This window comes from Anneissia japonica, unplaced genomic scaffold (genome assembly GCF_011630105.1).
Source record: "Anneissia japonica isolate Jap-2015-1 unplaced genomic scaffold, ASM1163010v1 scaffold287871_len1641731_cov197, whole genome shotgun sequence".
NCBI lineage: Eukaryota > Metazoa > Echinodermata > Crinoidea > Comatulida > Comatulidae > Anneissia > Anneissia japonica.
The window spans coordinates 1,447,975-1,462,449 of record NW_022712275.1 but is presented as its reverse complement, the minus strand read 5'-3'; the positions used below and the strand labels follow the sequence as shown (position 1 = coordinate 1,462,449).

The 14,475-nt window shown below is 33.5% G+C and overlaps 1 protein-coding gene across 1 annotated transcript; it reads left to right on the top strand.

Annotated features, from left to right (window-relative positions):
• Positions 1-836: 836 nt before the first annotated feature.
• On the top strand, positions 837-5,122 carry LOC117107757. Its single transcript, XM_033249514.1, has 3 exons — positions 837-894; positions 2,090-2,291; positions 2,763-5,122. The coding sequence occupies exons 2-3, from the start codon at positions 2,141-2,143 to the stop codon at positions 3,641-3,643; spliced, it is 1,032 nt and encodes a 343-aa protein (XP_033105405.1). The 5' UTR covers positions 837-894; positions 2,090-2,140; the 3' UTR covers positions 3,644-5,122.
• Positions 5,123-14,475: the final 9,353 nt, after the last annotated feature.

Sequence of the window (14,475 nt, the reverse complement as noted above, 5' to 3'; positions counted from 1 at the left end):
TGCGAAACAGAACATGTAGACACGAATAACGAAAACAAAGATATGGCGTTCACATTTCGTTTTCTTAAGATTGCTTGTGAATGTTTAAACCGTCACAGGGCCAAAACTGATACAAATTTAACTTTATCAAAGTAGCTAGAGTATTGTTGGAGTATTGACATGGGAGCATGCGTTGAAAGCGTTGGGCCTACTGGTAGAACGAAGTGATTATTAAATGCTTTAGTTTAATGTTTTGCTTAGCCAAGTAAAAGGGGAGGGTCAGAGCTTTTCCTTAGAGAATAGATGTAGATGGAGGAAATAACCTGTGACTTGCAGCTTTAACTAGGCTGAAATGCGCACAGGCGTGGACCAACTCATTCTTCAACTTTCATCTCCCCAAAGGGTCACATCATGTCCGATCAGCTGCCAAGAGGCGCACTTTCGTCTGTCCACAACGGCAGGGCTGACCATGGGCCAGTACACCGGGGTAACCCTCTGCTCTTCTCGAAGGATGTACTGGGTTCATTAAAGTGCACACGAGCCAATTGTGTACACTGGGCCTACGGTTTATAGTCCTTATCAGAGAAGACTTGTTCCACCACTAGAACTATAGGAGCCGTCCGCGAACCTGTGCCGATATTGTTGGCTATGATCACGGTGCCTGTCTTAACCGCTCGGCCATTTGGCTCGCTCGAGAAGATCTACCCGGTATCTCCGCTTTACTTAGGTAACCTCTTCATTGATGAACTTGTCCCAATGGTGGCACCAGAGATTCCAAACGAGGGGATTGAATCTTCCCGAAAGGCGGCACAAGGTCCACGAAGCAAGAACCACGAAAGAAGCATAGGGGCCTATATTAGAAATTACACTTCGCAGAAAATACTTTAAAAAACACTAAAACACAAGAATTAAACGGTACTGTATACTAAAATGTTTTTGTAAGTACATAAGCCTAACTTAATTTTTTGTTTACTGACTGCTATTAAAACTTCTAATCGAATATGGTACAAAGGATGATAACGGATAGTTTTGTAGGCGATGGATTTTAATCGCATGCCAGATGGTAACCATTCCTTTTACCACTATTCTTTCCAAGCAAATTTCGTTAAACTGTTTTTTCTATTTCAAGATTCTTTCTGCCTGATTTGCTATTCTTTGTAGTTTCCTACATTCACTTTTTATAAAAACTATTGAACCAACCACAGCAGTCATAAAAATCATCATATCATATAATTATTGCACTTTCTACAACCGATGAATAAAATGAATTAAGTATATGCTACTACTTTGAAATAACGCAGTTTCCTGAGAAAATGAAGTTCTTAACTAAAGTGGTGCACTGTTCTTACCAGTTAGGCTTAGCTACCAACCTCGGGATAAGCATACAGTGCACCACAGTCTAACTTGTATTAGGCCATTGGTCTTATTATTGAATAGAAAAGCGATAGAAAGCGTGTATACTGTGGCGGATTCTAAACTGGGTTCCAGTCCCTAAACTTTGCCTTAATCAGTAAAAAAGCTGGAAAATTGACTTTGGCACGACTGGCGTTCCATATTACCTATTTGCTTGGCGTTTCATAGTATAGGCCTACTTTTTCTTGGATTGTTTTTCTAATTCGCATCAAAAAAGTTTATCGACATAAACTGACGCTAGTGGCGCTTTCCGAAATGTGCTAATGCTACGAAAGTACGAAAAAATAAATTAGAGACTTGTGGCAAGTCTATGGCAGATTCCATCCCTCCCCCGTACATTTTTCAAAATTAAAAAGAAATCTAGTAAAAAAGAAATTATATTAAAATTTAAAACTGAGAGTGCCATTTCCGACCATGTGCCATAATCATAAATTGTCTTACCAACCACGGTGAGGCTGAGGTGGTATGCCCCTTCCTCCCTTGGCTCCTATTTCGAATTCCCCGATACGGCACTAGTATGGGGTAATTACGAGTCAGTATACCCACTCTATCACAAATTTAGTCTCAAATAAATGGTATCCAATCACAGACGTTAAACAGCACTTCAATCTAAAATCTATGGCAATAATCACAAAACAGGCTTCTTGCGAACCATAAATGTTTATTTATTTATGAACTATATGCACTATTTCCACAGCATATTACAGTTGTGATTACGATACTAAACAAGTAGACGATAAATGTAAGAATGGCCGTTGTGTTAGGCGTTGTTCAATCAGTGACGTTTATGACTGCAGACGAGAGTAATCAACTACTGGCCTTCGATTATGGCATCCATCTGATACAGTCACGACTGCCTATCTTACTAGCTGGCTTGGCGTTATTTCGTGATATTTTCGGTAAATGTTGTTGTGCTTGATATAATTGACAAGAAAGTGAATACATGTAGGCCTATAAAATATTATGTGGAGAGGGTTAAAGCAGGGACCTACTAATACCAAGGTCCGTGGTTGGTTGAATGATTCGTTTTAGAGAGGGTGGGTGGTTAATGTGCTGTAAAGTAAGCCTGTATATGTAAATTGATTTTCGTAATGCTGACATTAATTTCTAGGTAATAATAAAGAATACAAAACTACCAAGGTAATTTTTCTATCCACATATTATTATTATTATTATTATTATTATTATTATTATTATTATTATTATTATTATTATTATTATTATTATTTTAATATCATCTTTATTGTTAATACAGATGTTACTATACTGATATACATTATTATTGTATGATTTAGATTTTGGCATACAATGATTTCATAATATAAGCTTATTATACCCTAATACAATAAACTCATTATTTTCACACACAGGCAACCAAGGAACAACATGTTACCCACCACCTGAATACGTTACTAACACTGAAGTAGTTAAGTACTTGAACTCTTATTGTATTTACGAGACAGACAATAACGCGTTCGGTTCGCATCAATTCATACCTTTCACATTCACCATGCAAGCTGTTTTTATACAAATCCCTATATTCATGTGGATAGCCTGTGGTGGCAAAACGATGTCAACGGTAGCGAAGTGGTTTTCCAAGTGTTGCCGGGTAATGTGTTCAGAAGCGGAAGTGTCGCATCAGACAGAAAACAAAGGAAGTACGAGTAATGAGGATTGGCCAGAAGTTCACTCGATAATACAAAGCTACATAAATGAATGGAGTGCCTCCAACAAGTACGTGGTGATCTATTTCATCCTTAAAGTGACACTCTGGATGTTTATTTTGATATCTTTTGTTTATCACTATTTACTTCTCTTCCATGCGAAAGTAGAGTTTGGTAACGACGAATTCCTGTGTGAGATCAAGTACTTGAATGAGACGATAAACTGTGTAAATTCTAACGAAATATTTAACCAGATTCTGATAATCATTGATCTTTTAATGTGTCTAACGATTCCATTAATATTGCTGATTTGTCAAGATGTGTATTTGTTTATATCGATGTGGTGTGGATGTAACGACAACATCGCCGAGTTTATACCCTACCTGGAAATTCCAAAAGAAACCAAAAAGCTGAATAATATAAATTTACTTACATTGTACTACAAAGAAAACATTGAATTGAAGGATAAATATTTCCAGAAGATATTAATTCCGTGGTTATCAAAATTGGAGACAGATGAGTTCGGAAATCCCAAACGAGTCTATAAAATACCCCCACCCTCCCCCAAACCAAAATGTAAAGCCTAAAGAAGTTTATGGAACAACTTAAATTATGTCACATGTTGAATGTTAATAATGGTACAGCTCCAGCATATAGTTAATCATGGTTCAGAGTAGGACAAGCAACCAACATTGGTACTAGAGTGAGAAACAGCATCAATGGTTATTCCAATGGTGAAAAGTTTTGGTAAAAGTTGAAGTAACATTTATCGGCCAATCGAATACATGAAGGCCAATCATTATTAAACATGTTTAAAAGGGGAGTACATAATTATAGAACCGTTTAGAGGAACAAGACGGAGACATATGTCTATTATTAGAAATGTAGGTATATTACAGTATTATTAATGTCCTTATTTACTCTTGGTTTGTTGTAGCTGTCTTCGTTTGTTTGTTGCTGTTAAGGACCACAAAGGAAAATAAGCACTTTTTTTTATCTTTCTGTGTTATCCCTGTTGATTTGTTTTTCGTGAATTCGTTATGTTTAATCACTGAATAAATTGAAATGAAATAAAAGGAAAATAAATTATATATAAAGCCAAAAGTTACCGTGCCGAGTGCATGAGTAGGCTTCTACATATGTAATTGTGAATTTGATCAAAATGAATGGAAGTGGATACCAGTTTTTTTTTTATCAGACTTCAGAAGTAAGATTGTCTTGATATGACGATTCATTGAATTACAATTTTTCACGTATAGAGCATTATAACAATCAAGCGTGGTTCGCGCACAATAATTAGGATACTAGTTGTGATATATGGTTGGGCATGGTATAATTACCCTTAACATAACATATTTAGGACAATTTCTTATTTCTAAAACGCGATTCTAAGTACTGCATTGATTACACTAGGAAGGAATGAGTTTTTAAGTAAGTTTGTCTTTTTTTAAATTATTTAATTATGCAGATGATGAGCGTTATTGTTTGCTGTAGTTTTATATGCATTGCTTTCTCAACGATCTTCTTTATTGACTTTACATTTCTCCCAATGCAGGTTTATCTTGTTCCGTAGCTTTTGTTACTTTGGATAATAAAACTTAAGTGTTTAGTGAGTTCAGAAAACCAAGTTATACTGCTGGTATAAGATTATTAGGTTTGCATTCATTTGTTATAACAACATTACTTTATTGCCAACTTAAACTTTTTCGACGAGGTTGCGCGGGGATTTCTGGTTGGGTCCTCCTCGCTGTGTTTGCAATGTATTCAAAAGAAATGTGTGATTTTCTATTGGTTTAGAAAAAACGTGAGCTTAAATTATTTTGGTATATAATCGTTTAAAACGATATAGGCCTAAACGACATTTAAAAAAATGCCTCAGTTTGGTCTTTATAAGAAAATATGTCTTGTTTTGTTATATTTAAAAAAAAGGCTTATCAAATTTTAAAAATATAAAACTTTTATTTGTAAAGGTAGTGTTGTGTTAACGAGGAATTCATTTTTCGTATAATTTGTTCTTTCTCGTTTCAATAAGAAAATGTGTTTTAAATCATTTATAAATAGGCCTACCTATTAAAAGACAAAACATTAATTTACTTGTAAGGTTTTGTAATGAGGATATTTGTTATGTTTAAATTTTCCCCTTTCATAATATTATATTTTGTCAAATCAACATACCCAATCTATTACTTGATCCCTTAAAAATGATTGTCGACCCGCACCCATTCGCACATCAGTCAAATAAATCTGTCGATGACGCCTTCCTCGTCCTTGTGCAGTTTACCCTGATAAGGCAGGAAACTATGTTTTTATGACTTTAGCTCAGCATATGCTTTAAAGTTAATCCAAACATCACCATATGGACACAAGACTTTTTAAGTAATCCAACACAACTTGTTCAAATTGGAAATGTTGTATCGAACATTATTGTAACAATGATCGGATCACCTCAAGGATGTGTGTTATCACCACATTCATACTGTATACATGTCTTTCGATCAAATAGTGCGACACTAAGATTGTCAACAAATACGCTGAAGACATTGTTATTAATGTATTTGGTCAATTATGAAAAATAACCCGTCAAAAAATTTGAACACTACATCATATTTTGCTCAATGGTGTAAATACAACTTAAAACTATATGAAAAGAGAAAACAATAACATTATTAGACCTTTGGTTATTGAAAACACAGAGATTGAAATTGTAAGCAGCCACAAGTATTTAGGTATCACGATTAATGACTTAAATCGGAAGACCAATGCACAACTTTAATTAAGAAAGGAATGTCAAGACTTCACTTTCTCAGAAAAAAAGCGTCCTTTTAATGTAGATTTTGATTTGATTTATTAGGTACTCAAAATTACAAAACATGAAGCAAAGACAATAGTGCACCAGGATTACCCATTAAGCCGACGATAGTCATGCTCATTTTCAATGGGGCCAAATAAAATCAATACAATTTTTGACACACAGAGATAGGCCCAGATATTAAAAAATACAAATATAAACATGCAAACAAGAATTATAAAGTAAAAATATATATAAAAATAAAGTATAAAATTTATAACAAAAGACTAAGCAAAAATGAATTAGTTCTTTAAAAAGTTATAGAAGATAAAATCTGCACAGACAAGAATCAATCATTCAAAAGTGAAAAATATGTTTAAAATACATGTTTAAAATTCAAATTTGTAAAAATTTAGGTTTCCGTAAAGTGTTTTTTGTTGTTGTTTTTTTTTGGCTTAGTTTTAAAATTACTCTAACGACTTTTATCGTGTCTGGAAGTGAATTCCAATCGCGAATCCAGTGTCATCTATAAGTTAGGGTTGATCAAACATCCTGATGCTGATGGTGATGATGATGAGAATGATGATGATGATGATAATGATGATGATGATGATGATGATGATGATGATGATGATGATGATGATGATGATGATGATGATGATGATGATGGTGATGATGCTGCTGCGGATAAGGATGGTAATGATGATGATAATTACGATGGTGATTATGATTATGATGATGACGACGATAATGATGAAAAATTTATTGGATACCTTTTCTTTTTAATAAAAATTAAATAATAATGAATAGTGTTTTGATGCTGCTTATTCACTAGCGCTGCACCATTATAAGTCCTTTGGTCTAATAAACTCCACCCTTGCTTAATAGGATTTTTTCTCTCTTTTGCCGGGTAACCCTGCACATTTATTCATTATTGTTTTAAACATTACATTATGCACATCAAAATGCTTTTTCGTTATCACGCAAGTGCCTGTCTCTTATACACATCTAGATGTGTATAAGAGACAGCAGTTATTCCCTGAAATATGATAGTTCTTTTCCTTAGTTGAATATCTACCTCTATAATAATTATAAATAAAAATATTTATTTTGACGTTTCACTTTTACATCAGTAGCATCACACAAGAAAGTGGCAAAGTCCGTCTTAAACTAATAAAAGAAATGAAAACAAAAACTTAAGCTAAAGAAATTAAAAATATAAGAACTTTACTAAAAGGAATATAAATATCGAGTTGACAGTTAAATTATACACACCCCACACCAACATATACATATATAATCCTATGTTTTTACTATTGTTTTTTTTTTCTCCATTGACAATATTCAACCTAACATTCTTCTAATAATAAGGCTACCCAGGTAACCCCACCCCCAAAGATATGTCCAACCACCCTTTTTCTCACTATACGCAGATGATTTTACAACTTATGCTGAAATCTATTGTGTTATCAGTTGTCTGTGGATTAATTCTAACTGAATTGAACTTAGACAACGCGTAAACAATTTGGAATCGTAGTATAAACAAAACTATGCATAAGGAAAGGTGATAATTCAGGGCTACTTAAATAGGCCTAGATTGCAAAGTAAATGAGATCACATATTACGTGGAAATCTACAACTTTAATAGCACTATCTTTAAACTCAACTGGACTCATGAATGCACAGTATTGATAAAATTAACAGCTGTTAACGGTTGCTTGACTGTTATTTAATATTCAAATTAACACTAGGCCTATAATAAACAAAAAAAGAACTCAAGAAACTTGCACGCAAGTACCGGTAGTTTTAATGAATTGTACAGCCATTATTTAGGCCCCTGGTTCGCGGTTCAAAGGGGACCCAGCCGGCCCCACCCCCATACATTTTTTCACAAATTGTAAAAAATTGGGGGGAAAAGAAGAAATTAGTGTCAAATTTAAAGTCAGAGAGTGCCATTTCCGGCCATCTAGAGATACCATAATTGTAACTGAATTGAACTGAGACAACGCGTAAACAATTTGGAATCGTAGTGTAAACAAAACTATGCATAAGGAAAGGTGATAATTCAGGGCTACTTAAATAGGCCTAGATTGCAAAGTAAATGAGATCACAGATTACGTGGAAATCTACAACTTTAATAGCACTATCTTCAAACTCAACTGGACTCATGCATGCACAATATTGATAAAATTACCGGCTGTTAACGGTTGCTTGACTGATGTTTAATATTCAAATTAACACTAGGCCTATAATAAACAAAAAAAGAACTCAGGAAACTTGCACGCAAGTACCGGTAGTTTTAATGAATTGTACAGCCATTATTTAGGCCCCTGGTTCGCGGTTCAAAGGGGACCCAGCCGGCCCCACCCCCCATACATTTTTCACAAATTGTAAAAAATTTGGGGGGGGGGGGGGGGGAAAAGAAATTAGTGTCAAATTTAAAGTCAGAGAGTGCCATCTAGAGGTACCATAATTGTAACTTTTCGTCATGGTTGGGGCTGAGTTGGTATCCTCCATATGTTAAAGTGACGTCCCTCCCTGGGACCCTCTATTGGGAATTCCTGGATCCGCCACTGGAACAGACTGCGAGTTTTCAAATTTGGATTGCGACTATTCACGCGAATCCAAAGCGTCGGCTTATGCACATGCGCATTCACATTCCTATCGGAGTTTTTGAGAAGCGAAAAAATGCGCAACCAATCAGAGCTCAGGAAGCGAGCCGACTCTTTGATTTGCGCAAATAAATTCGCTTAGTGAAAAACCAGCTTAACACGCGAACTTACTACTGCAATGAAGAAACTAAATGTTGTATCAATGAAAGCAATTTTAAATATGGGAAAATACGATTTTGGTGGTGAAGATTTAAAAACTCATAAAATGGTATTATTTGGAAGATTACCCTTGCATTTGGCTCCATTTATCCAGCTAGACGCAGTATACAGGACCACAAAAAATTAGGAATTCTGACCATGAAACAGGGAGTCGTCTTATACGCCAGACATACAGAAAGAAGAAAGAAAGCTCCCTAATGACTCAAGCTACTGTATACCGTTTTTATATTTTTAATAAAACCAATTTCTTCTAATTTCAAATACGTTTTCCCCTGATTTTGTGATAATTCGTTATCACGCAAGTGCTAAATGCGTGACACACTTATGACCTCGCATGTGTTTCTGCAAAATGCGTTTCATCCAATATCACTTTGAAGTGATGCGTGACGGTTGGTGACTATGGCATAGATAACTGCCGGGCCCTAGGTAAAATTGGTAAAAATGCACCTGATCGGACATAGAGACAGAGCCTCTAGTGGGGTCTACTCAAGCGGAACTCTGAATGCTTATACGTTCTGAGGTTTTTTAAAACAGATACGGTACGGCATTAACGCTCAGAAATATCTAAAAAATATTTTGTTTAAAAAATTAAAGAATATTGAGAACAAACTATGGTCAAGTCATGTTATCCTTTAGGGCCTATTAAGCATTTCATGAATCTATGATATATTATAATATTGACAACATCATCAATAGAACATATAGGTGGAATTGTGTCCAACCCGTCGTGAAAATGTACTGAATACTCAGTACGGTACATGTGAAAAACACTTGCAAAAATAGTACTCGCTGCTTATTTGGCTCGAATTCAACCCTGGCCATCAGGTGCAAGCTCGGTGGTCTAAAGGCATGATGCCAGGCTAGTGATCTGGAGAATGTGGGTTCGAGTCCCACTGGAGAACAACTTTCAAATATATTTTTCAAGTGTTTTCACACGCACTGAGTATTCAGTACATTTTCACGACAGGTTGGGCAAAATTACACATATAGGGCCCACTAATTGATTCTCCTGGCGCAAATCCAGGTATTGTATATTCCATCACGATAATAACAATTACCATTCAATAATAGAACAGTCATCGACCTACTTGCAGTGAAGTGAATCTAAAATGTATTCATGAAGTTATGATGATCTGAAGTGTTTAAAAACGTACACAATAATAGTTGAACCAATTATAAAATACCACAAATACAAATGTGCGTGACGATATTTTATTGCTTTAGAAATGTGATTTCAAAAAGTGTATTAGAGAAAATCACGCACTGAGTATTCAATACATTTTCACGACAGGTTGGGCAAAATACATATAGGCCCCTAATTGATTCTCCTGACGCAAATCCAGGTATTGTCTATTCCATCACGATGATAGCAATTACCATTCAATAATAGAACAGTCATCGACCTACTTGCAGTGAACTGAATCTAAAATATATTCATGAAGTTATGATGATCTGAAGTGTTTGAAAACGTACACAATAATAGTTGAACCAACTTTAAAATACTGTACCACAAACACAAAATGTGCGTGACGATATTGTATNTGATATTTTATTGCTTTAGAAATGTGATTTCAAAAAGTATATTAGTCCATCGTATACGTAAGGGCTTGTATTGTTGTTTTTTTTTTTACTTGCAGCGTTTGGGAAATAGGTAGGCCTAATAGGTAAATTGTAATTAATATAATCAATAACTATAGCCTCTAAAACCTAATATTATTGAAGGGTCCTTTTAAAGTTTGAGTAGGATTTTTTTAAAGTTACATTTTTAGATCATTATACCTATTGAATGAGCCCCCAATAGCCCCGGGCCCCAGTGCTGTGCACTGACTGCACTGCCCATACCTACGCCACTGGACCTGAGTATTATTAGTGGTTACATAACGTTTGCTATGCACTGTAGCATGTGCTATAGAAGTGGAAGACCATAATGTATTGGGAATGTACCGGTGTACGGTAAGAATGGCCCCGGAAAAAATGGCCCCGGAAAAAATGGCCCAGGAAAAAATGGCCCCGGAAAAAAAGGCCCCTGAAAAAATTGCCCCGGTAAAAATGGCCCCATATGACAGGTAGGTAAAAATGGCCCCAATAATCAAATTCTGTATTAAAACTGATTTTCTTGATTCAATATGCATTTTTTTATCTTAAATAATTTAGTTTTTAAAAGGAATCTAACATCAAACAAATTGCCATTTACATTTTACTTTTTGCAAGAATTAACATTCAATGATAAAATATTCAAAGATAAATAAAAGTCATGAATTACACTTTTTTTTCCATTTAAATGTTAAAAAATAGCAACAACATAATCAATAAATCAACATAAATCATGCATTTATTAATACTAAAATAATTTACTTGTGGCCGATTTCACGGAAGCGAAATCACAATTTTCCAAAAATTCAATCTGTGTATTGGTAAACCCCACAAACAGTGGGTTAGTATGAACATCAAATTATTATTTTTTTTTAAAGAAAAAGAGAGTTCTACAATCATAATTATATGGTTTAGATGGGGTTTGCAGTGAGTTTAGAAGTTTGTGGTGTATTTGCAAGTATTTTTTCATACAAAATCTAAATTTTAACCAAAAAATAGTTATGAATGTATTTAATTTTCTTATTGATATACCAAGTCAGTCAATCACAATTGAATTGTTAGATTTTCTACAGTGTGTTTTGGGAGGTTTGTGGGATTTAGCAATACCACCTAATCCTACCATAATCACCCTACCCTCACAATCACACGCCAATTTATTTCTTAGCATAATTGCCATACATAACTATATATAATTCTAAGCCAGTAGTAGGCACTTGGATTTAGTTAGTAATGAGTAAAAACGAAGTATGCAACTAAATTTGTTGCTTAAATAAATGTATTCCTAATGATTCAGTTTACTAAAAGCAATACTTCTTTGAATAAACTCTAAGCAGACAATTTATTTCTAAGTTTGCGAGAAAGTAAGACTCTCCCTTTTCCCATATATGAACTTGTGATTCAAACACACAATTGATCAACATGCTTTAACTACTGTTTATTTGCATTGTTTATAACATGTAAAGTTAATTCATTTGATATTTAACAAAAGTGAAGTTTGTGGTTATCTATGAGTTGCATATTTTGGTAGTTGAAGTACTGTATACTGTATGTCATTCCTCTACTTTGTTAGTGAAATAACGTTTTTAAAACTTTTATTTCTACTATCAAAAAATGTTATTCAATGGCCATTGTTTTTCGATTATCTCTCAAAACATTATTTGCATTTGCTGTAATTGTTAAAAAAACAAATGCTTTTAAAGAAATTTTAAAAAATCACATATTGATCTCAGTTCAAAGGAAAAAATGAAACTTATTTATAAATTCACAATTTTTGACCTATAAACCTGTTAATTTCACAAAAGAGTGGGTTCTTTTCCAAACAAATACATCCTGCCTAATATTGGGTGTTTAGATTAGATCTTTTGCTTTAACTTTGGAAATTGAGATCATTTTAGATACTATTTCTGTATAAACTATTTTTTTTTCATATTACTGTAAACCTAATGGGTTTTGATAAATTTACTCTGCACTATGGAATTTCCAATAAAAAGAAAGAAAATCAATTTAAAAAGACCATAGATTAAAAATAAGTAAGGCGTAACATATTTTTAATCTATGTTAAAGCATAACTATTTTTACATAATGAAACTTAGTAAATCAAATTATTATTTGTGGCTTTTATTTATTAAATCAATTAAGAACATAATCTCAAAACAAAATTTAATGACAAGAAAGATTGACGTTTCGGGTCCATCGAGGAACCATTCTCAAGATCAAGTAAATTGAAAAAACTAAAAACAAAAATACCAAGCAGTGACAGGAAGAAAGTAATTAATTTACATATCAATAGGGCCTACTGTGTGGAGCCACAGTGGAGCTAAGCAATAATTAGCCCTTCTTTAGCAGATTAACTAGATAAACAGTTTGGCTATGACTGAATCAGTTTTTTTGTTAAGTGTAGGTTTCAGTTCTTTGATCCAAAGCATTTCTTTAATTAAGCAATCAAACCTTGATTTGCACTTAGATAAAACCTTGAAATAATTAACAGTTTCAGTAGCACTAATATAATGATCTTTTAAATGTTGTCCTATGTTACCTTAACTATGCATAATCATTTCTTATTTAAAATAGTATTATTTATTCAATCAGTAACTCTTGTTTTTTTTAATGGAATTAATTATTTTCTTTAAAAAGATGCTACCCAAGACGAGACTTTTTTTATACCTTGTTTGACGAACTCGCTGACTATTGTACATTTTACTCTACTGTATATATGTATTCCTACTAAAAAGTTTCTAATACTAATTTAACAGCATCTTTTTTAACGCATGCAATGTTACTATTTTTTAAAAGTTGCTTTGTAAGTTACAGTATTGTAACCATTTATTGCCAATATTATTATCCTTATTATTATTATTGTCATTTCATAAAACAAATGAAATAACAAATAAACAAATTAAGGTTCCCGTAAAATAAGATGTAACTGTAGTTTCTGATTACATAACTAAATAAACAAACCAAAACTTTAATATAATGAAGGAACTATGTATTTATTCCATAAAATAGATGATTATTCCCAAATAAACAAGAGATAAATAACACCTGGACTTTTAGACATGTTGTTTATATGGCATTTCAAAACTAAAGGCTTTTATTTATTGGCTACAGCATAGATTCTCAACCAATAAAAAAACCTTTAAAAAAAAAATTGACCAATTGAATTGTACTTAGTTGTCACTTACACAATCACAGTGTATTAGATTACAAAATGACATACATCCCAAACCACATCAGGACCCCCCCCCCACAATTTGAAAGGTTGTCGGAATAAAAAAATAAAAATGTGACATGCCTGTCACAGTCTTGAGAGTGTCATTTCTGGCCATCCAGAGGTTCCAATTCTTTAAAAAAATAGATATTTAATACTTGGACTTGTTTTCAATATAAACATTTCGTGTTTTTTTCCGTTTTAAAACGTTTGTCTCGTTAGCAATTTAGATTTATTGTTGATGTTATCCATGACAGTAATATGTACAGCGAAATGCTAGGCCTCTGAAAGTCCCCATAGTTGGTAGTCGCCACGTTATTGGAAATTTTTATTTCAAATTTCACGAAAATGGTTTATAACATTCCCTGCAAGTTCGTCGTTCAAAACTGGTGCCGAATCAATGTTTTAGAGCCTCCCATCAGAGCCATAATAATAATAATATTAATAATTGACCGCAAATATAGTAATAATATCTAATAATATTAATAATTTAAAAAAATACTTAGACCTACTCCCAGAGCTACTCATAGGAGCTAAAAACTAATTTATTTTAGTTCTCAAATATGCATATTATTTATGTTGATTTATTAATTAAATTTTTGCTACAGGGTATTTTACAGCATTTATTTATTTATTTATTATTAATTTTTTTTTCTTGAATTTTATAATTGAGGGCCATTTTTTATTTCTTGATTCAATTCATTTGAAGATTAAAAAAAAAATATACAGTATCATTTCTATTACCGAATTTTTCATTGGGGCCATTTTTACCTACCTGTCATATGGGGCCATTTTTACCGGGGCCATTTTTTCCGGGGCCATTTTTTCTGGGGCCATTTTTTCCGGGGCCATTCTTACCTACATTCGAATGTACCGTACCTCTCTCTCTCTGGTAGGGCCTACAGTACAATCAGTTTAAAAGTGTAAGGTATAGGATAGTGTGGATTTTTAAACATTTTTCTAATGGTAATGTTCAAAATAAGTGTCAAGGAAAGTAAG

What these genes read in the sequence shown, in the direction of transcription:
- LOC117107757 (XM_033249514.1), top strand. Translation starts at nt 2,141, where the DNA reads ATGGCCGTTGTGTTAGGCGTTGTTCAATCAGTGACGTTTATGACTGCA. An exon ending in GTTATTTCGTGATATTTTCG is followed by an intron (nt 2,292 to 2,762) that starts GTAAATGTTGTT and finishes TTTCACACACAG; the next exon opens with GCAACCAAGGAACAACATGT.